This window comes from Parasteatoda tepidariorum, chromosome 8 (genome assembly GCF_982258835.1).
Source record: "Parasteatoda tepidariorum strain Cologne lab strain chromosome 8, Ptep-v5.0, whole genome shotgun sequence".
Lineage (NCBI taxonomy): Eukaryota > Metazoa > Arthropoda > Arachnida > Araneae > Theridiidae > Parasteatoda > Parasteatoda tepidariorum.
Genome location: NC_141762.1, coordinates 57,008,641 through 57,034,219, shown reverse-complemented (window position 1 = coordinate 57,034,219; position 25,579 = coordinate 57,008,641). Strand labels below are relative to the sequence as shown.

At 29.1% G+C, this 25,579-nt stretch overlaps 2 protein-coding genes across 2 annotated transcripts in view; both read right to left on the bottom strand.

The window, feature by feature from the left end:
• LOC107445423 (serine/threonine-protein kinase Chk1) overlaps nt 1–14,095 on the bottom strand; it is a 50,104-nt gene extending 36,009 nt beyond the window's left edge. Inside the window, exon 1 of the mRNA XM_087150382.1 lies at nt 14,081–14,095. The gene's annotated coding sequence lies outside the window, so the exon portion shown is untranslated. The remainder of the gene's footprint in view (nt 1–14,080) is intronic.
• LOC107445421 (serpin SMSB4) lies at nt 1,862–25,363 on the bottom strand. Its single transcript, XM_016059806.5, has 2 exons — nt 25,211–25,363; nt 1,862–3,388 (listed from the first exon to the last, which is right to left on the bottom strand). Exon 2 carries the CDS (start codon nt 3,379–3,381, stop codon nt 2,086–2,088), a length of 1,296 nt encoding a protein of 431 aa, XP_015915292.3. The 5' UTR covers nt 3,382–3,388; nt 25,211–25,363; the 3' UTR covers nt 1,862–2,085.
• Between the last annotated feature and the right edge of the window lie 216 nt (nt 25,364–25,579).

Genomic DNA, 25,579 nt, shown 5'->3' with positions numbered 1-25,579 from the left:
GCATGGCCGTTAGTGGATGCAATTTCCTTCAACAATTTCGACATTTTTTGCACGGAATCATTAAGTATGAGGTCGGTAAGTATAAAAATATCGTCGTTAAGTATGTTTTAGTTAATGTGTCGTTTTATTGTGCCTAAAGGCGTCACTTCCTCTTATACATTCCAATACAATAATTGTTCTAGTAAGCCCTAGTCCCCTCTCGAAGTTTGTTTCATGATTTTATAATCACTCTCTATAGTGCTTAACAAAAGGCGCGCGCTTTGCGTTTTTTTTAAACACTTTTTTACCAACATGTGATTAATTTGAAACTGATTTCGTAATAAAATATGCATGTAATATTTTCTGAAAATACGCGTATACGCCCAGAAATATTTATTGACATTTTTTAAAAATGTCTCAAGGCCCACCGTAAAAGTGGGCAACTTGTTTTTTTTTTTTTTTTTTTTTTTAATTTTTGCTCTTTGAAATATTTTTTTTTTAACAAATCTTTAGTCCACAATGCGCAAAATTATGAGCATTTCGAAATTTTCATAATATTTTGCAACGCTAAATTTTACAAAAACAGATTTACTAAAACATAAGTATATCATTGTTTTGCAAGGCGGGATCCATATGAAACTGGTTTCTTATCAAATTATAACTGCCATATTTTTTTCGAAAATACCCATATGTGATTAAAGTAAGATAGATGCTTCTTAAAATAAATTATTTAAGTAATTGGTTTGTCCTAAACACGTGCAGTCAAAAGCCTATATTCTACTAACATAAAAGTGGCCAGTTGGCAAATTATTTCAGAATTTTTTGCCACTTCGTAATTCATTAGAAACTGGTTTAATGTTAGAAATATGGGTACAATATTTTCTGAAAAAGAAAAAACATAAATATACTACTCTATTGCTTTTTTTAAAGGTAATTGCAAGCAATATATTTTTCAGAGATTTAATAATTCTCATTTTTTGACTACTTTCATATAAATAGATTTTGTTGGTTGGTTGGTACTAATGCCACTTGCCACACGGGCAAGCCTGCTTGGTGAAACCGAGCAAATTTAAGGCAGAGTGTGCGATTCTTGTTTTTCAGTGGCGCCATCTATGGCCAAGAATTCGACTTCTGCCACATCATACGTCACACCTGTTTATAAGGCGGACTCATTCATACATCCATTCATTCATCCACAGATCGTAATTTTGACCTGAATCAGAGAGCGATCGATCTCCAATCCAGTACTCCCAGAGGTCTTGATTTGTTATGAGAGCATGGAGGACTTTGCGACTCGACAGAATTTTAACGTGCATCAGTCACCAACTACACGGGGAGTATTCGGCCGGTTGGGTTCGAACCCACGAACTCTCGGACATGGACCCAGCGCCCTACCGACCAGGCTATCCCGGCATAGATTTTGTAATAATGGCTTATTCAAAGCAGTTCTAGAATAATGGATCCGTACTAAAAAATTTTAGGAAAAAAAAAGAGACGTCCTTTTCATCGGAGTCGCCATTTTGGTATGGTACATAGAGCTCTTAAAAGCATTAGTTTAAAAATATCCAAGATGAAGTGAGTTGTAATGCTCATTAGATTTGTCATCCTGCTATGACCAATATTTTGTTAATACCTGATAATCAGCTTAGTAACATTTCGTCAATTTAACTGTTCGCCAAAGTATGAAATAGTTTTTTTGATTTTAATATTTTTATACATTAAAATATGGGTGAAAAATTTTAATAAAAAATAACTTTCTTTATCTGTGATGTGAATTTACTGAATTACGAAACAACTATCTGCAGTATGAAACAGTGTCTTTCAGATATTAAGAACTTCATTTGCACTCGAATAAAAAAAATAAAAGCAAGAAAATAAACACTTTTGAAAAGTTACTTTCTTTTTATTGAACAAAAAATTTTAACTTCTTCAAGCAAAGTTGCACATTCAAAAAAATGATGAAGCTGCCTTCTATAACGTCAGATGATTAATAATACTGATGTCATTTGACTAATGATAGTGACTTGAGGTTTCCTACAAACAATAATTGTACATTATTTTTAATCACAGTTTAATAATAGTTTGTTAAAAAAAATAGCTTCTAAACTAGCTACTTTCAATTTCCGGTGGCTTACGAACAGTTCCAAGAAAAAGAATGGTGTTTGATAGGTTGTCCATAATCAAGTATACAAAAGGATAATCTGCAACAAATGCTGCAATTTCGAGTTCCTTTGCACTTCGAGAACTTACAATTGCAGTAGCACCAGCAGCTTCTGTACCTTCTTCGTTGACATCGATAAAGGATTTGTGGATGACAGCATCAACTGAGAATTCTCTCTGACCAGTGAAACCAGAAAGGTCTACTTTTCGTGTATCAAACAGACTTCTCAGACCCATTTTATCAAGAACTGATGAAAGCTCAAAAGAATTTTCGGTTTTAAATTTTGGAAGTTGAACGAATACTTCTCGAGGATACATATCATTTATAAGATTTCTTAATCGTTGAGGTGTGAGATTGTTGGCTAAGATATCCACCCCGCTATAACGGTTCCTCGGTAAAAGAATAATCATGCTTAGGGTATTTCCAGTATAAGGCAGTTCTAAAGCATAGCACTGTAGTTCTTCGCTTCTACCGTACAAGAACTTTCCTCTGGTTTTCATCATATTTACGAAGATATCTTTTCTATAAGGAGTAGTAAATCTCCTACGTGATGTTTTTTGCGGGTCGAACTGGTTTTGCCAAGTTTCTTTGAAATACACAGCATTAGCAACTACCATTCTTGTCAAAGCACTAATTCCGTTCGGCGGTATTAAATCTTTTATTCTATTATTAGTTTCTTGTTCCACGTAGCTGTTGATAGTATTTCTAGCTTCTTCAGCTCTATTCGCGAAGTCAAGAAAGGCAATATCATCAGCCAACAGCTCTCTCATACAATCTTTGAAAGTAGTACCTTCTTGAAAATAAATTCTGTTGGCCGATTGATAACTTGCAAGCGCTGGTTCAAACAAATCCTGAAGAAAACTGTCCGATTTGTAAAAATTGTTATTTCTGATATTGCGGAAAGCTTCCCATACGGTTGCTTTGTCGCTGTCGCTGAGGCCTAAAACATTTTTCATCTCTTGCTCTGTCGCTCCTCTTGCACCCATGTATGTAATAAGTAGCGCAGACCAAATGCTATAGGGACTGAAAAAAACACCATTGGCATCCTTATTATGCCTTTGTTCTTCGTTCAGAGTTCGTAGTAGGTCCATACTAAATCGAGTACTACCTTCGATGAGATTACGAACTGTAATTCCAATGCTTGTTTCATTGACTATTATATCATTGGATGTGATGCATTGTGCTCCAATAAGTGCCAATATACTAGAAACTAGAAGAATGGTGAAAAGTTGATAAGCCATTTTTGACCTGAAAAAAATAAAAGTAATTATTTTTTATTTTCTATATTACATTGTAACAAGTAATTTAGTAAGAGTAATAAAAATCGGCAAAAAAATTTCATTCCCGTGGTACTTGAGAATTTATAATTTGATTCGAAATTAACAGTGTGTTATGCTATCAGTTGATAAAAAAAATCAACTTATCATCACTGTAAGTTTCATACTTGTTGAAAAAAAGAGATAGATGCAAGAGAAATAATATATAGGGTCCGTTATTTTCACCCCATGATATATATTTTTAGAAGTTTTAGCAAAAATGAAGTAAAGTAAATAAATAAACACCTAAATCGTCTATAATTAAAATTTAAAAGAAGGTAAAATAATGTAACAATCTAACAAGATAAGGGTCAGTTACAAGAAAATTGGAATTAAAAGCATCTTAATCAAAACAACTTTAACTGTCAGCTGACACTAAAAACCGGCGTAATAATTGCCTTTTACTCCCTCTTGTTTTATCTGAATTTATCTGGTTTATCTTTTATTTTGCTAATTAAATTTATTTTGATACTTTTAATCCTATTTTTGGTGCGATTGACCTCAAAAATGTTTCGCCAGAATTTGATCAAAAATGATTCCAAGAATTCGATCATAGATTTTTTTTCTATCATTTTGACAAATATAATAAAAGTTTATACACTTATTTTTAAATATCTAAACAACTTTTATTTTTAAAATTAAATTAAGAGTGATAAGTTCGCTAATTATTTTGGCAGAAAATTTGATTTGTTTCTAAAAACATAATAATTTAATTTAGTAAACTGTTATTTTTATTTATTACAAAGTAATTTTATTTTAATTTTTAAAATGTTTTTTGAGAAATGCACATTAAACTTCAAAAACTCGACAAAAGTTATTTCAACTGCGTAAAAGTAATGCATTTAAAATGGAAATAAAATAATATATACTCCTGAAATTCTGATTATGATCACTGCGTCTTACATTATTTCCTAACTATATACTACTGAAATTTTTGTAAGTAACAAAAAGAATCAAGAGAAATTAAGTACAAATGCAATGGTCAACGCGCGCTTCCCAGTGTAAGTTGTACTTGTTTTATCTACAACCTAACACACATATTTGTTGATTTCGGAAGTACAAACAGTGGATTTGCTATTCTTCTTCTGTTTTTCCGGTTTTCGAAAGGATTTCCTTATTGATTAGATTTTTTTATTTCATTGTTTTTTCGGAAGCGCAACACAAAGAAATTAAACTCCCGCTCAACTTATTACATCAACTGTATAAATATAATGATATAAATTATTCACAACATTGTATTTTTTTGTCGGTTACGAAAATATGTATTTATAGTTTAATAGATTTACTCCACTTAGAGATCCTCCTGAAACAAGATTGAAATATAGTTACAGAGCTCAAAATTTTTTTAGTTTAGTCTCGTTTATATCAGATATTCGAACTGAAAAAAAGTTTACGCTCTTTTGGTATATTTTTAATACCTGCAATCCCAATGGCGTCGCAATCATTTTTAAGCCTACCTCATACAAAAACAAAATGCACCGAGTTTACCACCCTTAATTTAAAAACATCTATCAAAAATGAAGTAATAAAAACTGCCTTTCAGTTTTCTGTAACTAATAAATGAGTTTTTTTTCTTCTTTTTTCATGATTTCGGATCAACTTTTGCTCGAACTTACCTTATGCAGTTATAGCCAATAAATTTTGAGACACTCAATTTGTATAGATAAGATTTTTAGTGTTATAAAGAAGAAATGAAATGTTTACCGTAATTATAATCTAAAGAAATTATAAAAGTTTAATTATATTTTTGAATCTTTATGCTACGTGCATTTACATAAATCATTTGAACTTGTAAAATGGAATAATAAAAAATTATATTTTTGTAATGCTAGTACTATATAATATCTATTGTAGAATCAATTGTAGTATTTAATATGTAATGTTCGTCTATATACAAATACTTATAACAAAGGTAATACAAAACACTTATAATAAAAGGATAAGTAGTACCAATAATTTGAAAATACAATTTATTGCATTGATTCAACATAAGCTTTTAGTAATTGTATGTTAATTTTTTTAAAAGAGAACAAGACTCGCAACGTATGGTAATAACAATCAACTTTATTTTTATTACTCATAATGAAACTTAATTATGCTAAAGCAATATTTTTAAATCATGTCAATCTTCCTTAATTATATGATGAGTGATGACATGATTAATGTTTATATCGTACAATGCCAAAAAGAACTAGAGAAAAAAAGGTATCAAAACTACAGAGAAAATGTTTTAAAAATATTCAAGGAATTACTCATTGCAGGAGAAGTTAAAGGAATTTATTAATAATGCATATTGAAATGCAAGAATGTTTATATGTTTATATTTTTTATTAGCTAAATAAATGTTAACCTTAAAACTGCTATTTATCTGTACAGTGCGTTAAAAAAAATACCCTGGCCCGAGTGAGAAGTTCAAATCTGAAATTAATTTTTCTCCTAAAGTTTGCTTTTAATGACATTTTTAGTATATTTTTACAAGTTTGAAACCGTTATATAAAACACGGGGTCTACAGGGACAGGGGGAGTTAGGGCACATCATCAGGATTAAAATTGTATTGTAACACATGACCAGAAATGTAGTCTTACGCATCTGGGGGCAGTTCCCTATCATGACCTGTTTAGAAGTACACGGAGAAACTGTTCATCATAGGGAAACTCCCCTAGCAGCGTAAGACGACATTATTGTGTATGAGTTTTCGATGTAATTCTAATCCTAACGATGAGCCCTAACTCCTTTAAAAGTTTGTCGCAACATTTATGCGACCCCCTGTTTTATATAACGTTTTCAAGCTTGTGCATTTTGTAAACAAATAGACAAAAAATGCAATTCGAAAAAAAAACTGTAGCTTGGAGAGAGAAACCGATTTTGAAATCAGCGATACGAAAATATCTAAGATTTCTTAGAAAATCTCATACAACAGAATTTTTTTTTCCAGTGTTATTTATTGACGTAAATAATTTTTCTAAAGGTATAAAAATCTCGCCAAATTAACAATTTTTCGAAAGAAAAAAAAAGCACTTAATATATACTACATAAATATCAATCAATCAATCTCTTTCTCTCTCTCTCTCTCTATATATATATATATATATATATATATATATATATATATATATATATATATATATATATATATATATATATATATATATATATATATATATGACGATAAATACTTTCCTAATTAATTATTCTAATCGAAATACTTTCTCACACTTTTAAAAGCCACATCCTGTTCTTAAATCTATTTTTGGCTCAAGTATGCATTTAATTAAAAGCAGGACATATTTCCCTTTGCTCTGTGTGGGAAACATTCGATCTATTTCATAAACCAATAGCAACTACTAAGATTTCCCTCTTTCCCTAAAATAACACATTTTACGGATTTTACTTTGCAAGATTTTCCCTAGCATATAACCAAGGAGCACAACTTTTCGTGTACACTTTTACCTTTTCTCATGACTGCACTGTCCTAATAATTAATAAATAAATTTTGTACCCTCCTTCCCGACTTAAGACCTGTTTTAATCCTTCCACTCGGCAACGACGTTATAAGTCGCCAGGATTAAACGGTCGGGAACGGGGTACGGGTACGTACGGTACATTAAAGATATTTAATATCTCATTTGAAATTAAATAAATCAACTTCGGAAGAGGGTACATCAAGAAATGTGGAATAACTTCAAATCATTTATTCAAATGAACAGTTGGTAAATAAGCAGTCAAATTCTTCTTCAACAAAAAATAAACTCTTCAATCATCAAACTTTTTGCTTATTATAAATGATACCTACGCACAGTGGAACTAAACGATCATCGGTTTTCCATATGTCTATGCTGCATATTTTGTCTACGTTCCTGAGACTACTAGAAAGCTGAGCTTCAATTTCTTTCCTTGGACTAAAAAGAAAAACTGCATCGAACTCTTGATAATTAAAATGTTTTTATTGAAATCCCATCCTTTTCCTTTACAAGTGACTTACGGAAAGTTTCCCAGTGCTGCTCTGCATTTTATCGTCGATGAATAATTGTTTTCACACCCCGGAATGGTTTACGATGGTCTCCTTAGATGTCCGACATTCCCTCCCACCTACTCAGAACTCAAAGAAAAATAAGCTTCAATTTCTCCATTCAGTGGTTAATTTATGATTCATCTTAACGAAGAAACAAATTTTTTCCCTAGCAGCTCGCGTCTTTGGCTTTGGAATTGCCTTTACGGAATTTCAACGCACTTTCATCTCTGATGTTGCAGTTTTCAAAATATCTTCTTGGTCTAATTCGAACTTTTTCCTGTATCCCTTATTTTAATTTTTTTTACAGTTCTCATAAAACAATTTCTTGAATTTTTATTGATTAAAAAAAGAAATCACTCTTGTAAATAAACAAAAATTATAGATTATAATTATAATTTTTTCTCACACTTGACGTTTCAATTGAAAAAATTATTTTTTAAACATTGATAGTATTTACTGTTGAAATTTTTATTTCTTTAAATTTTTATTTTCAGTTAATTGATTTATTTGATTGAAAAGTGTTTCGGGAAATTAATTTCATATTTATTGTTTTATGTGTTACACTTTCTATGATTTTTTGGTTAGTAGAATTTATATTTCTGTTTTACTATAGTGATTAGGGTTAAGATGAAAATGCCATTTAAATTTTATTCTCTTCGTACTGCAACTGCAATAATTATTGAAATTAAATTTTAATATTTGAATGCAATTTCGGTGTGGCAAAAATTAAATCAAGAAATGTTAGAACTCATACAAATAGTTTAAAAAATAAATAAAATACTTGTTTTTAGAATTTGCATTGAAATGTGAGGCCTGAGATTAATGCTTTAGTCCAACATTGGTAATTAGTTCATAGCTCTGTTCTAGCTCAGTAATTTCCATAAACAAATCGTTTCTTTATTTCTGAACTTTAATTCCAGCATACAGATGGGAAAATGATCAAACACAAATTGAAAAATTTATTAACCAAATACACTTAAAACGTTTAAAATAGAATAAAATATTTGAATTTCCTAACACACAACTGTGACAAATTAAATAACCAATTAAGATCTCTGCACAAAAATTACTTTAAAAAATATCCGAGCTAAAATTTTTGAAAAAAAAAATTATGTCCAAAAAGAAAGAAGAAAGATATAAATGAAAAAAAAATAATAAATTGCAAATTAACCAAACTTGCACTTCAGATTAAAAATAAGGAAAATAGCTAGATCAGTCAAAAATTAAAAACTGATTTGCCTTAATACCATATTAAATTTGAAAGCTTTGTTTTAGATTTCAATTAGCGATTGTGTTAAACAGGTTGTAATGCAAAATCTGAGAAGACTGATCACCTTTTCTGATTATAAAAGCAATTTGTCTTTACATATTTCCCGAAATCCGGGTTAATAATTGCAATAAAAATACCAAGAAAGAAAAGTATAAATAAATAAATATAAAGAAAGTAGATAGAAGAATAAGAGAGAAAAAGAAAAGAAAAAAATGTTACAGAAGGCAAATTTTGGACATAAAGAAAAAAAAAAGAAATTTTTTTCGGATATTTAGCTATTAAAGTGATAAATATGTAAGGTAAATAATAGATAAAATGAAGTCAATACTGAAGTTTTGGACTTCAGAGTAACAACCACTGTGTCATTTTTATTTCATTTTGTTTTCAAACAAGGTAAACAAGACTCAAATCTAATTTCAGTTTAAAATTTTTCCTGATAAAGTGTTTTTTGTATTATGTGTTACTTACATTTTAACTTACACATTTTTAAAAAATTTTTATAATTTTTTATCATGATTGAAGAGTTAACTTAAATTGTGTTATTATGAAGAATACTTCTTATAGTGAAAAAACTGTAATGTGATCTTTAAACAAAATACTTATAAAACTGAAAAAACTGTTAAGTAAAAAAAATTTTTTGAAAATGAAAATCTTAAAATTGCTGATAATGCTACTACAGATTTTTGATTGTGTTAAAATTTTTACAATGAGAACATATGTAAAAGTTTTATAATTTATATTACTTTTATATATTGTTACCATTAAAAATTTGGTTATTTTTTTTGTACTTCTACCATAGGGAAGATTTTGCAAATGGATAATTTCTAAATTTTTGGATTCTAATTAAACAATTTTGGCGAAGGGGGATGCAACATAAAAAGCTTCAATTAATCTTTTTATGTTAGTTTCCTTGTTATAAAACTTCATCCTAATTAATTATTCTAATCGAAATACTTTCTCACACTTTTAAAAGCCACATCCTGTTCTTAAATCTATTTTTGGCTCAAGTATGCATTTAATTAAAAGCAGGATATATTTCCTTTTGCTCTGTGTGGGAAACATTCGATCTATTTCATAAACCAATAGCAACTACTAAGATTTCCCTCTTTCCCTAAAATAACACATTTTACGGATTTTACTTTGCAAGATTTTCCCTAGCATATAACCAAGGAGCACAACTTTTCGTGTACACTTTTACCTTTTCTCATGACTGCACTGTCCTAATAATTAATAAATAAATTTTGTACCCTCCTTCCCGACTTAAGACCTGTTTTAATCCTTCCACTCGGCAACGACGTTATATATATATATATATATAACATAAAAAGCTTTTATTAATCTTTTTATGTTAGTTTCTTTGCTATAAAACAACTCCTACTTTATTCCTAATTAATTATTCTATTCCAAATTCTTTCTCACACTTTTAAAAGCCACATCCTGTTCTTAAATCTATTTTTGGCTCAACTATGCATTTAATTAAGAGCAGGACATATCTCCCTATGCTCTGTGTGGGAAACGCTAGATTTCTTTCATAAACCAATAGTAATCCTTATCACTTCCCTTTTCCCCTCAAATATAACAAAATAGAGGGAAATTCCTTTGCTACTTTCCCTAAGATAAAAACTTAAGCACACAGTTTTTGAGGGCGAATTTGAGCTCCGCCTTTGCTAGAAAATGTCTTAAATATACTATGTGAAGCTAATAAAATATTTTTTGCCTTCCAACTGCTATCTGCGTGGCCTAACATCACTCACCATGACTGCTACCCTTTCATATATATATATATATATATATATATATATATATATATATATATATATATATATATATATATATATATATATATATATATATATATATATATATATATATATATATATATATATATATATATATATATATATATATATATATATGTATATATATATATATATAAGAGAGAGATACTTAAAAAAACACCCTCAATAAGTGAGCTACAACATTGTTCTACCATTCTGAATTCATGTACTACGTATAGCAAGGAGTTAAGAACAATGTTTAACAAAATTATACATTCATAACTATTATCGTCATAAAAACTAATAATTACATTTTGACAATCCATCCAGAAAAAGAAAAAACAAAAGATAATGTCAAAGCAGTTAGGAAAAACCATCCGGTTCTATTGGAAAACAATAGAACGTGAAAGGTAACATTCCCAATTACTTTCCATTTCATTTTGCTCTCTCCCTTCCCTTTCCGGTCACGGTTTATGAACGTTCAAAAGAAAGAATTTTATTTCAAAAGAGAGCAATACAAAGTTAGTAAATTGTTCAATTCTTACAAGCAATGAATACGTTCTTTCTATTGAGTTGGTTACTCTTAAAAATGAGACATAATTGTGTAGCAGACGATTATTTGTATTTAGTAGGTGAACCATCTAGTCAAATAATCTTGTTCTATTCGTATGGAAAAAGTGATCTTTATGTTAATGGATGTAAAAAAAAAAAATAGAAAAATAAATCAAGGTTTTTAAAATAATCTCCTGCATTATTCTATAATATCTATTACGAGTACATAGCACTACATTATACAAAAAATAGTTTTGATGACTTCTTTTTAATTATTAAGTTGGAAACTCATAAAAATGAGGCATGATTGCGCAGCATACGACTTTTTGTATTTAATAAGTAGACCATTTTGTCACATAGTTTTGTTCTAATTGCATGGAAAAGTGATTTTTATATTAACCAATGAAAAAAAAACAAATTGAAAAATAAATCAACTTTTTTAAAATAATCTCTTACATTATTCTATACAGGGTACGAGTGCATTATTCTATAACATAACACTACATCATTCTATTAAACATGAATATGGAAATTAACTTTTAATTATAACAGTACTTTATTATACATTTCAGACGCCAATTTTAAAAATTGCAATTAGTTGCGTACATTAAAACTTCTCGTATTTCATTATATGTTCTTCAGTATTAAATTATATCATTGAGGTGATTGAGATCTTAATGTATCTTAAATCTCAGGAAAAAAGACTAATTAATAAATCTTTAAGTAACTTACACCGAGTCCCGCAGTGGACTGATCATTAAGACACGGTTCCCAGCAGATCACCGAAGTCAAGCATCACTGGCTACGGTCAGTGTGCGGGTGGGTGACCCACTTGGATCAGTCTGCGTTGGGACCGAGGGTGTGCGGTATTGGTCCTCGTTAAACTGTGCTACCGTAAAGTGCTCGACTTCGCGCGCAGGTCGTCGGGCTACCGAAGCGGGGGTGCCATCCCCTCCGCAGAGAATCAAAATTGTGATGGCATGTCTTCGGATCAGCCTCCGGGATGTTTCCCAGACCGTCGCCAGTAGCCCATTGTGCAGCTCTAGTGCGACGTAAATTAACAACAACAACTTACACCGAAGAGCCATTACATTTTAACCACCATGCTAATAACATGTAGGACCACCTTTAGCCCTCAAAGACATGGTGCATTATCCTGTTGGTAAACACCATCCCCCGCAGGAAAAACTGTTGCCATGAATGGGTGGACTAAGGCCTAGGCACGTGCCGCGGGCCCGTAATTTTTGGGGCCCGAAAATTAGGTTCTTAATTTTTGTAATTAAATTTTATTTTTATTTAACAGAAAAACGTGATATTCATAATTTATAGCTGAAATGAAATTATGCCGAACATTTGATAGATTAAGACAAGGGTGGACGAAAGATTTACAACTCAAATAAAAGCCAAATTTTACTCTAATTATTGATTCAACACCTGATATATCTCACGTAGATCAGCTGACCGTTATTATTCGCTATGTTCTTCCAAGTGATATAAAAGAAAGATTCTTGGGATTTCTACCTTTATTTTCTCATACTGGTAAAAACTTGGAGAAAGTCATTTAAGAATTTTTAAATAATGTAGATTTAGACATCACTAACTGTCTGGGGGAGAGTTATGATAATGCGTTTAATATGTCGGGTAAATATAAGGGACTCCAATCTAGAATAAAAGAACATATTTTTTCTGCCTATTTTATACCATGCGCAAATCATTCATTAAATTTAATTGGAAACGCTGCTGCCGAAAGTTGGAAGCATGGAAATCGCATTCGCATCGTTGCATTGCTTTTTTCAATATCGTGCAGGAATTGTACGTATTTTTTTCAAGTTCTACACATAGCGGGAATGCATTCCAAAAATTTTGTAAGAGCAAACACTTGAGTATTACCTATTTGTGACACCAGGTGGTCTGCTCGTTCCAATGTTGAGAAATCCTTAAATGAAAATTATGAAGAAATTAAACATTGTTTACGTCATTTTTCCTCAAACAAAGATGAAAAACCATTAACAAGATTCGAAGCTGCCGATTTACATAAAAAACTTGATACATTTGAGTATGTACTGTTACTTTCTATATGGGAAAAGATTTTAGAGAGAATAGATGCTTCAAACAAGACTCTTCAACAAAAAGACGAATCCTTAAATACAGTAGTTTCAATATATGATTCATTGATAGATTTCATACAAACTGTTAGAGATGATTTTGACAGTTTAGAAAAAGAAGCAAAAAAAGTTAAAGATATTGCATATACTAATGATAAAAAACGGCAGAAAATACGAAAACTATTTCATGATGAAATTCCAGAACATGAAATATGATTCAGTGGCAAAGAACATTTTAAAGTTAATATTTTTTTGTTCTATGCGATTCTTTAATTAGCAACATTAAAAAAAGATCTGAGGGATATAGAACTATTAACAATAAATTCAAAGCAATTTTTCATTATAGTGATGTTTGTGACTCTTCAATAAAGGAATTAAAATTTTATGAACAAGATTTTAACCTAGCAAAACTGAAAAATGAAGTATGAATGAATGAAGTGACTTTTATAAGTAAATAAAATATTATTTCGCCTGTATCCATGTAGTCATTTATTCAGGAAAATAATATTATTGCAACATTCCCTAATTTAAGCATAATTCTGAGAATTTATTTGACCCTTCTAATAAGAAATGCAAGCGATGAAAGATCATTCTCAGTAATGGTCAGAATAAAAAAAAATTTAAGATCCACATTAGGTCAACAAAAATTAAATAGTTTACGATTACTTTACATAAAAAAGAGTTATTAAATAACTGTATTAATTATGACCAACTAACTGACGAGTTTGCAGAATTAAAAGTGAAAAAAAAGGCAATATAACTAATCAATCTGGGTATATTTGTATAAGTATTATTGTTTGTTCTAATAAATTATGCAGTGTTTTCATCATAGAAAAAAAATGGGTGAGAATTTCTCACCCTTTATCAAAAACAGGGTGAGATTTCAGAAAGTTAAGTGAGATTTCTAAAAACTAAAAAAACACAAATAGACTTGAAAAAAAAAATTCATTCCTTTTATTATAATACATTTTTAACGTCTTCTATTTTTTAAAGCATTGAATATTCTTGCTGCATCATCATAGAAGATTTTGCATTTACTAGGTATTTGTCCATCTTACATTAGTGCATAAAAAATTTGAACGTCTTACATGAAAAAACCTTACCTACGGTAAACACGTGGTTGCAGAGAAATGTGTTCTGAAAGAGGTTCCGTGGTTCGGTTGTGTTCTGTTGTTCGAAAAGGTTCTGAACAATACTGGTAAATAGGGAAGCTAGATAACGGAGCAAATGTTGAAAATAATGAAAGATCCAGGAAGAAAAGTGAAACGGATTTTATTCTAAATAGCGTAATTCGAAGCTTCTTCCAAAATGCGAGAAATTCGCGAATTTTGAAATTGATTTATAGAATGTGCGAATTTCTCGCAGTAATAATTTTTTAATGCGAGAAAAGAAAACAATATGCGAGATTCTCGCGTTCTCGCGCTGTAGTGTTAATATGTTTATGTTTTTTTGTTTTAATAAATCATGTTTATTTAATTTTTGTACATGTATATTATTTTTATTCTTTTTTTTCTTGGAAGCCGATAATTAAATCGAACTACACACTATATACTTTAAAACCAAACTACCAAACGCAAAAGTATGCGTCATGACTGAAAAATAGGCTCGGAATAATAATGTTGCCTAGGGCCCGCTTTAGCCTTAGTCCGCCACTGGGTGAACTTGGCCTGCAACTATGTTCACATAGCTTACAGACGTCAGGGATTGTTCTATAAGGATTATGGATCCTAATGTGCCCTATGAAAACATTGTTCCTGGGCGAGAAACCATGAAAACCTGGACGAGCCCATTGTTATAGATGGAGGGTGGTCATAATGTAATGACTCTTCGGTGTATATAAATTTCTTTAAGGGATACATGTAATAAGTAATGATAACTAGTTTCGGCTTAACAGAACCTGCATGCAAAAATATAGTTTTCTCTTGCTCTAAAAAGCATAGTTTTAATTCTAAAAATTATTTAATTAATAATGATCTTTAAGAAAGCATATTTTCACAAAAATTTAATAAATTTGATACTCCTTCGTAATAATCGCCCTTGATGCCTGTTTTTTAAAACTTTGTAAAGAATAAAATAAATAAACAATAACGAATTAAAATGAAAATTATATGTAATCAAATGCTAACGAATTATTATAGAGGTCAAGTTCAACAATGATGAAGTTGAAAAGTGGTTCATATCAAAAGGCGTAAGTCATCAAGTCTTACAGAGAAAATAAACAGAGTTTTGATGATTTTAATCATTCTCTCATTTCCTCTGATCAACTTAAATATGATATAACTCGTTGCAGTTTGATATCGTTGTTGTATCTTTTTCTCATTTATATATTAATAAACGGTCTCTGTAAAGCATAATTTTTTGACTTCATGCCTTGCAAAGATTCTATAATTATTTATTTAGAGTGGTCATTGAGGAGCATCCTGTTTGGACAAAGCGACGTCGACAATACCGGTACCAAATAGAGTAAATTGTTGCAATTTCTAATGCTTATTATATTTCATTTATTTTACACAGTTTTTTTTCTCATATAAACAGTAATTTTCTTTACCTTTATTTAGTTGCGTTCTCATACTTAATATTAACTATTAATTTTCTTTAACGTATATCGTTAGATAAACATAATCTATTTTGATAAAAAATAGACACAGATTGTTTGGAAAAACATCTAAATATGCCTCATGAAATATTTAAGAGTGAGAAGCTGTATTATGACTTTTTTACCCTTGTTAGGTTTCATAAATATTGTACGAAAATGATATAACTTTGCATTTTTTAATTCAAAGCTCTTTCAGAGCCATGCCGTGATTTATATTTTTCATGTCTTTCGGGTGAAATTCTTGATAATATAACTTACTCGCAACTATTTTGCAAAGAGGGAAAAAGATTTGTTGTATTTATACAGATACTTGATCTTGTCTAATTCCGTCATGGGAATTTCAAATCTGAAATTGGTTTAGCTCCTTATGTTACAGAGTTTTTAAATCCCATTTTGAGTTTATTTTTTGTTACAATGTACAAATTTAAAAACGTTATGTATAACAGGATGTCGCGTCAATGTCACGACATTCTTCTAGAGGAGTTTTGGTTCATTATCAGGATTAAAATTGCATCGAAACCCATGGCTGAAAATGCCATTGTACGCGGCTGGGGACGCTTGCCTGTTATGACCTGTGCAGAACCACATGAAGAAACAATTCATAATAGGGTAGCGCCCTCAGTGGCGCATGACAGCATTTTCGGTTAAGGGTTCTTATGCAATTTTAACCTGGAAAATGTGCCCTAGCTCCCCTCGAAGTTGCTGTAACATTTAAGCTACTCCCTGCTATATGTAACGTTTTTAAACTTATATATTTCGACAAAACATATACTCAAAATGCCATTAAGAAAACTATAGGTTCCAAGAAGAAACCGATTACATATTTGAAATCAATCACGTGAAAATATCCAAGACCGGTCAAAAAAAACTCTTGTTACAGAAGAAAGAAAAATTGTATATTATTCTTTGCGAAAAAGGTATGATGTAGAAGGTAGGAAAAAGGGTACTTTCTAAGGATTCATTTTTTTTATTTCAGTTTTAAAAAAAATAAATAAATAAATAAACAAACGTCAAATATTACCTTACCCTCTTATTTCCCAACTTCCTGAAAGTGAAAATAACTGAAAAATATCGTTTTAAAATACGCTGAATAGTGCCTTCAAAATTCGCTATGATATCTTAAAATATACGTTGAAGACAAGAACAAATGATAAAAAAAAAGAATAGAAATAACAGTAAAGACAGTTTTTCCCCAGACAATAATTGCGCGATATAGGTATAATTACGCTCTGATCGTGACCGATCTGATTCAGTGTAGTTCTCTTCACTTTGCGCACGAGAATGCTTAAAACATGCAATGGTGCGACGAAAGGAAAAAAAGAACTCTGAAATAATTGCTGATTTCAGGCTTAAATGATAATGGGTTTTTACTTTTCTACTCTCAACATAATACAACTCAACAAACCACCCTCGCTTCTTGCGTAAGTTGGTTTACTTATTTCTTCCACAAAGAATTCTCTTCTTTTTTCCCCCCATGTCTATCTCTTGAAAACTTTCTAATGAATATAGGCCTGGAATACCGGAAATTCTGAAGACAAGAATTTGATGGATGCTTTCATATTAAGCGTGAAAAATTATGAAATATTCTGAATAAATTACTTAATAGTATGACATTTATAACCCAACTTTCATTGTTGCTTTTTGGCGGCTTAAAGGACAAAAGAAGAATTTAGAGGCTAGAAGCGATTTCAAGGTTTCATGCTTTGAGAAAGTCGTTTGTTATATCATAGTTTGTAAACAAACATTCTTTTTTTTTAGTTTACTAAAAGAATGTTTAGATGATATTTTATTGTTGCATCGAAATTGAATTTTATCTGTTTGATTTCAGAACATTTTTTTTCTTCCGTATATTAAGTTGATTCTGCATACTTTTTGCTCCTAAATATACCAGTGTTTTAAACAAAGAAAATCATGTTCAATTATTACACGTTTGATACATGAAAACACATTTATTCAGAAAATCAATTTAAATTAAATAGATATGCTCATTTAGAAGTATATATTTATTGCTTTAAATAGACCTTCAAAAACTGGAATTTTTTTTAATATTTTCGTTTAAGGATATTTTATATGCAAATTCTTAGAACCAGCTAACACTTTTCGAATTTTTTTTTCTGTAGATTCAGTTGAAAATCATATCGAATTATTAAAATCTAAAGAAACCACTGCATAATTAGAAGATAGAAAATATTGCAATATGAATAAAAGATCAATCATTTTATGCAGAGATAAATAAAAATCTTCCTTTTACTTTTTATAAGCATTCAGAAGGATAATAAAAAGTTTAAGTTAAATTGGAACAGAAATATAATAAAAAGTTAAATGAGTTACTTCACATATCTCAATTTTTTCTACGTAATTAGTAGAGCCCGGATTTTGATGACCTAAAAAATCTCAACTAATGCCCTTAAAAAGTGCAAAAAATGCCCTTAAAAAGGGTCAAAAATGCCCTTAAAAATGCAAAAATTGCGCAAAAAATGCCTTAAATAAAGCAAAAATATTGGATTAAAAAAATATTTTGGTCTTTAAAATTATTATGAGTCATTTAAAAAATATAAAGCAATGCAATACTTGTTCTACGTTCATTAAAGTTTGAAAAATATGTTTTATATCCTAAAATAACAAAAAAAGGAAAATATATTGACACCAAAATATTTTTATTTTGTATAGAAACTTTAATGGATATAACAACCTCCATCTCATAATATTACTAAATATCAGAATTACGTTGGATTATTAAATGTTTTTTGATAATTTGAAATGTAAACGAGCGTCTCTTGCCTGAAAGTAAATTTTCATTCCTGCAGAAGCTTCTTTCAACGTCTACTGATGTTATAGGTGCGTACTTGAAAAAGACGGTCTCACTTACTTACAATTCTTCTTCAATTTGAAAAGATTTTGCTTCACCTGTTAATATTCCATAGATTTTCTTCATTGTTTGGAAGCCAGTGTAATAATGAAAATTGATAGAAAAAACAGTAAAAATTGGAAAAAATTAACAAAAAACTTTAAAAAATGCATTAAAATGCAAAATACGCCCCAAAATTTAAAGAAAAATTCCCTATGAATCTAAAAAAATGCTCTATAAGACAAAAAATGTTCAAAAATGCAAAAAATGCAAAAAAAAATGCAAATGTCATCAAAATCCGGGCCTTAGTAATTAGTAAAGTGCAGATTCCAATAATATTAAAATAATTTTTATTTTCATTTTACCAGCATGAGAAGCATTTTTATGATTTTCTCTTTGTGTCGCTCGTAGGCATTTCAATAAATTTTTTTCTTTTTATCAAAACAGCAAATTTTAACACAAAAAAAAACAATTTCTCTAAAATTACTGATTTACTATTACATCTCTCCCTCTCTCTCTTTCCCTCTCTCTCTTTCTCTCTCTCTCTCTCTCTCTCTCTCTCTCTCTCTCTCTATATATATATATATATATATATATATATATATATATATATATATATATATATATATATATCTGTGTATAATTTTTTTATTTCATTTTTCAGAGACACGTGTACGCTAGTGTTCAACAGCTAAGCATAATTGTTGATATATGTCAAGTTGTGCTTAACTTGTACACGTCAGTGTACTGTACCAACCAAATAAAATTTAATAAATTTTTTTCAAAGAGCTCTCACTAAATTAATGTGTGTACTTATAACTAAAACATATGAAGTTTGTGTTTATTCAAGCACATCGAATTGTGTTAGTTATTTCTAGAATATAAGATTTTTTAACAATACGTAAAGTGATCCGCTTAATAGGTATGTACAATTATTTAAAATTAATAAATTAGTTTTTAATTGAAATAATACAACGATAAGGTTTTCATAAATATTATTTGAACGCAATGCTATCGCACCTTAATTGAAAACAACTAAAAAATAAAAATTATCCTATGACCCAATAAATTTAAGGCACAAGCAGGTGAAAAGATAATCTGGGAGTGAAATAAATAAGTTGAATGCCTCTGAGGTCAAAAAAATAGGGGATTGGCATAGAGTGCCTTACTTTCTAAATTAAAATAGGTCGTACAGGAATATACCGATCAAGTTTATATTTTTTCAGATTACACATTATATTATTTTCAAAATAATAATGAATTGTTTTATTTAAGTTCTAAAAGTATAAGTGAGATAAAATAAATAACATCTCTAAATTACTTTCCATTATAAAATTGCGAAAGATGATCTGAATCTTTTGTTTCAAATGCAGATTAATTTGTTTCTTATTTTTTAAAGAAAAAAAAATATTTGGATCATTTTCTTATTATTCCGGGTTTTTATCGATAAATTCAAAAGGACTTATAAGATATGACACATGAAGCTTATTCGTAAATCAGCTCACTTACAATATCCAGACAAAAAGACGTCAGTTAGATTTTTAGCTAATGCTTAAAAAATTGGTAGTTATTTATACAATACTATGTGTTGCGGAAAAACAAGCGTAGAAAATGTTAGTGAAGAAAAATTCTATGAAAAGAGGAAGGATCGATGAGAGACAAATTAAAAAAAGAAAAAAAATGCTAAATTTTATAGTAATGAAATCCGAATTTTGATGATGTAAAGTCCCTCTTTGATGATTTAATGCCTTTAAAAGATAAAAAAAATAGCTGTAATAATAATAATTACAACAACAGTTGCAGTTATGCAAGAATTTTTATCTGAAATATTATTTCTTTCCTAAACTTACGTATGAATAAAATCCATGTAAAATACGTAGATTGTATTTAAAAAACGTACAGCAAGAAAATGCGTACGCATACGTAACTAAAATGCTCTTATCAAGAAAATTCTTGATGTTTTAAATAAATATTAAACGCTAAATAACAAAAGTCTCTAGAAGAAAGGGAAAATCTAGTAACGTTAACTTTTTTAATCGAAGCAGATTAATGATATTAAAAAATTAGAGTCACAAAAATTTATAAAAAAGAATTACCACAAAATTCTGAAAAGTAAAATAAAGAAAAAACGCCACTATAAGTTTAAAAAAAAAGTGCCTAAAATTAAAAAAAAGAAGAAAAAAAATGTAAAATGTGCAAAGATTATCAAATCATCACTTAATAGTAAAATATCCATCACTATACAACTAGCAAACTTCACACTAACGAACTATAAAAATGAAGGGGAAAAAAATCATTAAAAAAAAGAACTTGCATTAAACGAATACACACTTTTATCGAATGCGGTTTGTTTATTGTAAAACTCACTTTTGTGCTCACTTTTTTTTCTAAAAAAAGTAGAGGTAAAACTTATTTAAGACAAAACAATTTTCGAAAACTGTACATTAGTTATTTGAAGTTTTACTACATAATCAGTTGTGAACATTAGTAGAACTTAATAGCTTGTTTGATTGAAATAGTATCGTAAAAATTCATAAATATTCGTAAAAATTTTGCTGTTTAACAGGCTGTAATAAGAGCATTCTGAATTCGAATTAAAATATTCACAGTTAGAGTATAAAATGATTTTTTACGCACAAAATCTTATGCATTTTTTGAACATTACTTATTTTCAAAAGCAGTCAGTTGAATCAAATACCGTTGTAAAAAACACTTACCATAAAATATCTTATAAGAACAAGTGAAGTTAAAATTATTGATTGAATGAATAAAGTATAGAGGAGTTTCAATACCGGTACAAAAAAAAAAAATGGAGAAATGAAATAATAATGGAAAGTTTCTATAAAACTATAGAATGACGAAAACACTGTCGTTATAAGAATGAATTTAAGAAATATTAAATGAAATTTCAAAATGAAGAAATGTGCTTTTTGAAAGGAAAAAAAAGAGAATCAGACTACGGCCTTACAAATATTACCAAAAAACTCAAAACAAATGGCAAGATGATAATTAGCGTTTTTTCCGTAAGTGTTCATCTACTGAAAAATATGAAACAATAGGCGGGTGGAAGAAGATAATGAAGAAATAAAAAGATATTGGAATAAGTATCAAATAAAAAAAAAATAACAAATGAATATCCTTCTTTTATGTTATGAACTAATTCGTTTCAAGAAAAATATTATAACGATTTTATCATAATTATTGCAATATAAGTAAAGAATCCAACTTATAAGGCATAAGAAGGAAAAAAATAACAATACGGTAAGGCATTTTTATTCATTTGCTTTATTTAAAAAATGCATTATAAGAAAAAAATATTTGAATTTCTAATATTTCCAAATAGGTAATATAAAATGTTTCCTTATACTATTATGAAATGGATTTAAGATTCAGTTTCATTGTAATTTGAAGAAGCAATTATGTATTGATATGAAAATCGAATATAATGTAGTATAATTAAAATAAAAATTATAACATAATAAGAATTGAACTATAAAAAAAAATTAGAATAGTTATAGTTGTTGCTCCATTATTCATTCGAATAAGTTGTTTTCTAAAATAGATTTAATGTTTTCAATTAAAGAAAATAATATTATGTATATACATATATATATCTATATATTATTTCTTTTTGCTATTATAGTGCACTGTAAAAAAAAACCCGGATCAATTTACGGTATAAAGTACCGGCACTTAGCTGTATCATCCGCAAAATCCGTTTTACCGCAAAATCAGATTTTTTTTTTCTGTAACATTTTCCGGTAAAAATGGTTTTTACGGTTATTTGATCAACTTTTATCTGAAACTAAGCATTTCTACAGATGGTTGAGTTACATAAATCTGAAGAAGCTAGGAACGCTACCCTCGGAACTCGGGTTTTTATCCCGGGAATCCGTTCGAAGACGTGGGCTCAATCTATACTGAAGTGGGTAGTAAATATCATAAATTGATAACCACCAGCAGCTTTGTATTGAAAAACTTTTTTTTTTTGGGGGGGGGGGAGTTTCGATTTTAATTTTTCGATTTCTTTTGTTTACTTTTATTAAACAGGGTATTCGGTATGCAAATATGAAAGAAAAGAAAAAAAAAGAATGAAACGGACTTTTCAAATTTAACAAACCATTTTACATACGCTTTACGAACTGCAAAAAAGGAAGAAAAAAAAAATCTTTTAAAATTTAAAAAAAGTTTTTTTGTACAAATATATTGCATACGAAAATGCAGAAAAATAGCTTTTTTTTTTTAATATTTTCTGAATATTTAGTTCCCGAAGAGACTAAAATATTTTCTCCAAATTATTTTCTTCGAAATTCCATGTTTTAAATATTTTTAGATTCATATTTTAAATAGATATCCTACTTTCTACGTCAGTATATCAATAAAGATTAATAGGTGCTAAATTCAGTAGGAAAAAAATAAAATGGTAAATAAAAAAGAAAGAAGTATTTTTTAAAAATTATTATTCGTATTTTTATCTCAGCATAGTTTTTTTTTAAAATTTAATATTAAACTGGTGAATCTCTGGTGGTAAGTGGCCTAAAACATAAGAAGAAAGGGAAAATATATTTTTCGGATGCAATAAAATTTCGAATTTCCTATTTTTTAAATTCGAAACTGAGCAATCATTAGTTACTGAGTGGTTTGCCTATCGCAGGTTAATTGAAAAATTTAGCTCTTTACAATTTCGTCGTCTTTTTTCAATGCGCCCAGATAATTAAAAAAGTTTTCAGTACTTTATGATCGGTGCGAAATTATTTTTAGGTTTATTACAATTAGCTTGTATACTTTTAGACTAATAAGGAAATTTTCGAAGCAAACTCAATCAGACTCAAATCACGCATGTTAATCGCAATAAATCTCTATGGGGCTATTACAATTAGCCTGCACTACTCTGAACTTATTGAAAATTGTATGAAATGAATTAGGCTCATTATCAATGAATGATATATTTTCTACTTTGCTTAAAGGCAAGTGTACTTTTTGCAATCCGCCTAAGTTTGGACTGATTAGAAAATCCTGGAGATTTTTTTTTCCAAGTAGCATGGTATGATAGAGATCCTTGCTAAGAGCCAGATTATACAATTAGCAGGCGACATAACAATTGGAAATATCGGAATAAATTGAAACTCTTTAAACTGCTTTTAGTTATACTCTAATGAATTAAAATGGTTTAAATAGCATGAGAGTGAGCTCATTAATAATCAGTAAGAAGAATAAAGTAACCGAACATTAAATTGATTTTAATAAAAAATGTACTGTAAACTTGAATCCCTGTTCCCGAAATGCTAAAAACTTAGTTTTAAAGAATCGTGTTCTAAAAATTGACTGTACAGTGAGCAAAAAAATGGACCACCCTGAATAACTTTTGATCTAATTATCGGATCTTCACGTTCCCAATAAATTTATTTAAAAAGGGTAAGAAATATTTATATCAAAATTCCGGTTTTTTGAGCAGTAGTTACTTAGTGTTATTTTGAGGAAAATGTGTTATTTTGTGTGCATGTCTTTTTAGAACAAATCATCAAATGAAACTGGTACTAATTTCAGTAATATACGCGATGAGTTTTTGAAAAATCATAAAACTACTTTAATTGCAGCTTAAATAAAAAATTTACAATTATTTATTTAAAATAATTTTTTTAAATCATTTATTTCATATTGTTTATTTAAAATTATTCATTTCTAATTATTTTTTTTAATTATTTATTTAAAACTATAATAACTTAAAACCTTAAATTAGTCTTAAAATAAATGAAAAATAAGATCAAAATACGCCAGAAGCAGTATCAATATTAAGTTTTGGAATACATTCTCGTTCGTTTGGTGGTTAAACACAAAACAACCGGCGTGTATGTACATTGAATAAGTCGTGGCTGAAAGTCCTCTTGTTGTTTCAGTGGAAGTTTGGAAAAAAAGAGTACCAGCTCAGGCACTGTTCACGTCGTCTGACCTGAGTCAAAATTACCTTGGCAATCCTACCATGGCAGTTAAAAGACAAAGTCTTAAAAATGAGGCTAGGTGCTTGGCCATAGTTGAGTGATGTGTATGTGTGTGGTATTTTGTGCATATATTAAATTAAACTACAGTATAGATATTTCTTTTAAACTTTTCTTTACTGTCGAATAGCCGTTCATACCATCAATTTCAACATGTGTACTTTTATTAAGTTTTTTTTAATTATTCCGAAAATTCCAAACCTCAAATTGTTTGTGGAGAAAAAGCAACAGAGTTACCGCAATCATTAGAACTTAAAAAAATTATTTTATAAAGCTTATTTCTTTAATCGTCATAAATAATTATTAAGAAAAATCAAATAAAAGATTAAAGAAAATTTATATTAAAGGAGTAAAAAAATAAAAGAGAGAAAAATATATTTTCCGATATCAAACGATTGATATTTAAATAAAAAGAGATTCAAGAAATATACATTAAGAGTGCGTTAAATACCATAGTTAAATTTTTTTAAAAACTACGAAAGACATAACATTCTATTCTTTATATTTAAGAATAAAAAATGATTCATTTAAATCAATTTCTAATACATATTTTAAATGTCATGTAAAATAAAAATCAGACGATAACGTGTACTTACTTGTTGTATGGATGAGTATAACGAGTAAGAGAAAACGATTTCTGGTCTGAGATTGAAGTGATCTGAAGAGTTTAAAAGGATGCGGGATCTTTGCTTCTGTTTATATTAAGTACGACGTTTGATAAGGGTGGGGGAAAACACAAACTATGGATTAAGAGGCTCACGAATAGGATAGGTTGCCAGCATCTTGTTTTTACACAACGCGCTCGCCAAATTCGCCAAAATTTATATTTTGTTATTAAATCGAAGTCTACCTCTTTTTAGAATAATGGAAGCTAATTTAATAATAAACACAAAATTCAATTTCGTAAATTTATTAGTGTAATTTGTTATTATTTCTATTGCTTTGGAGATGAAATTAAATAATGG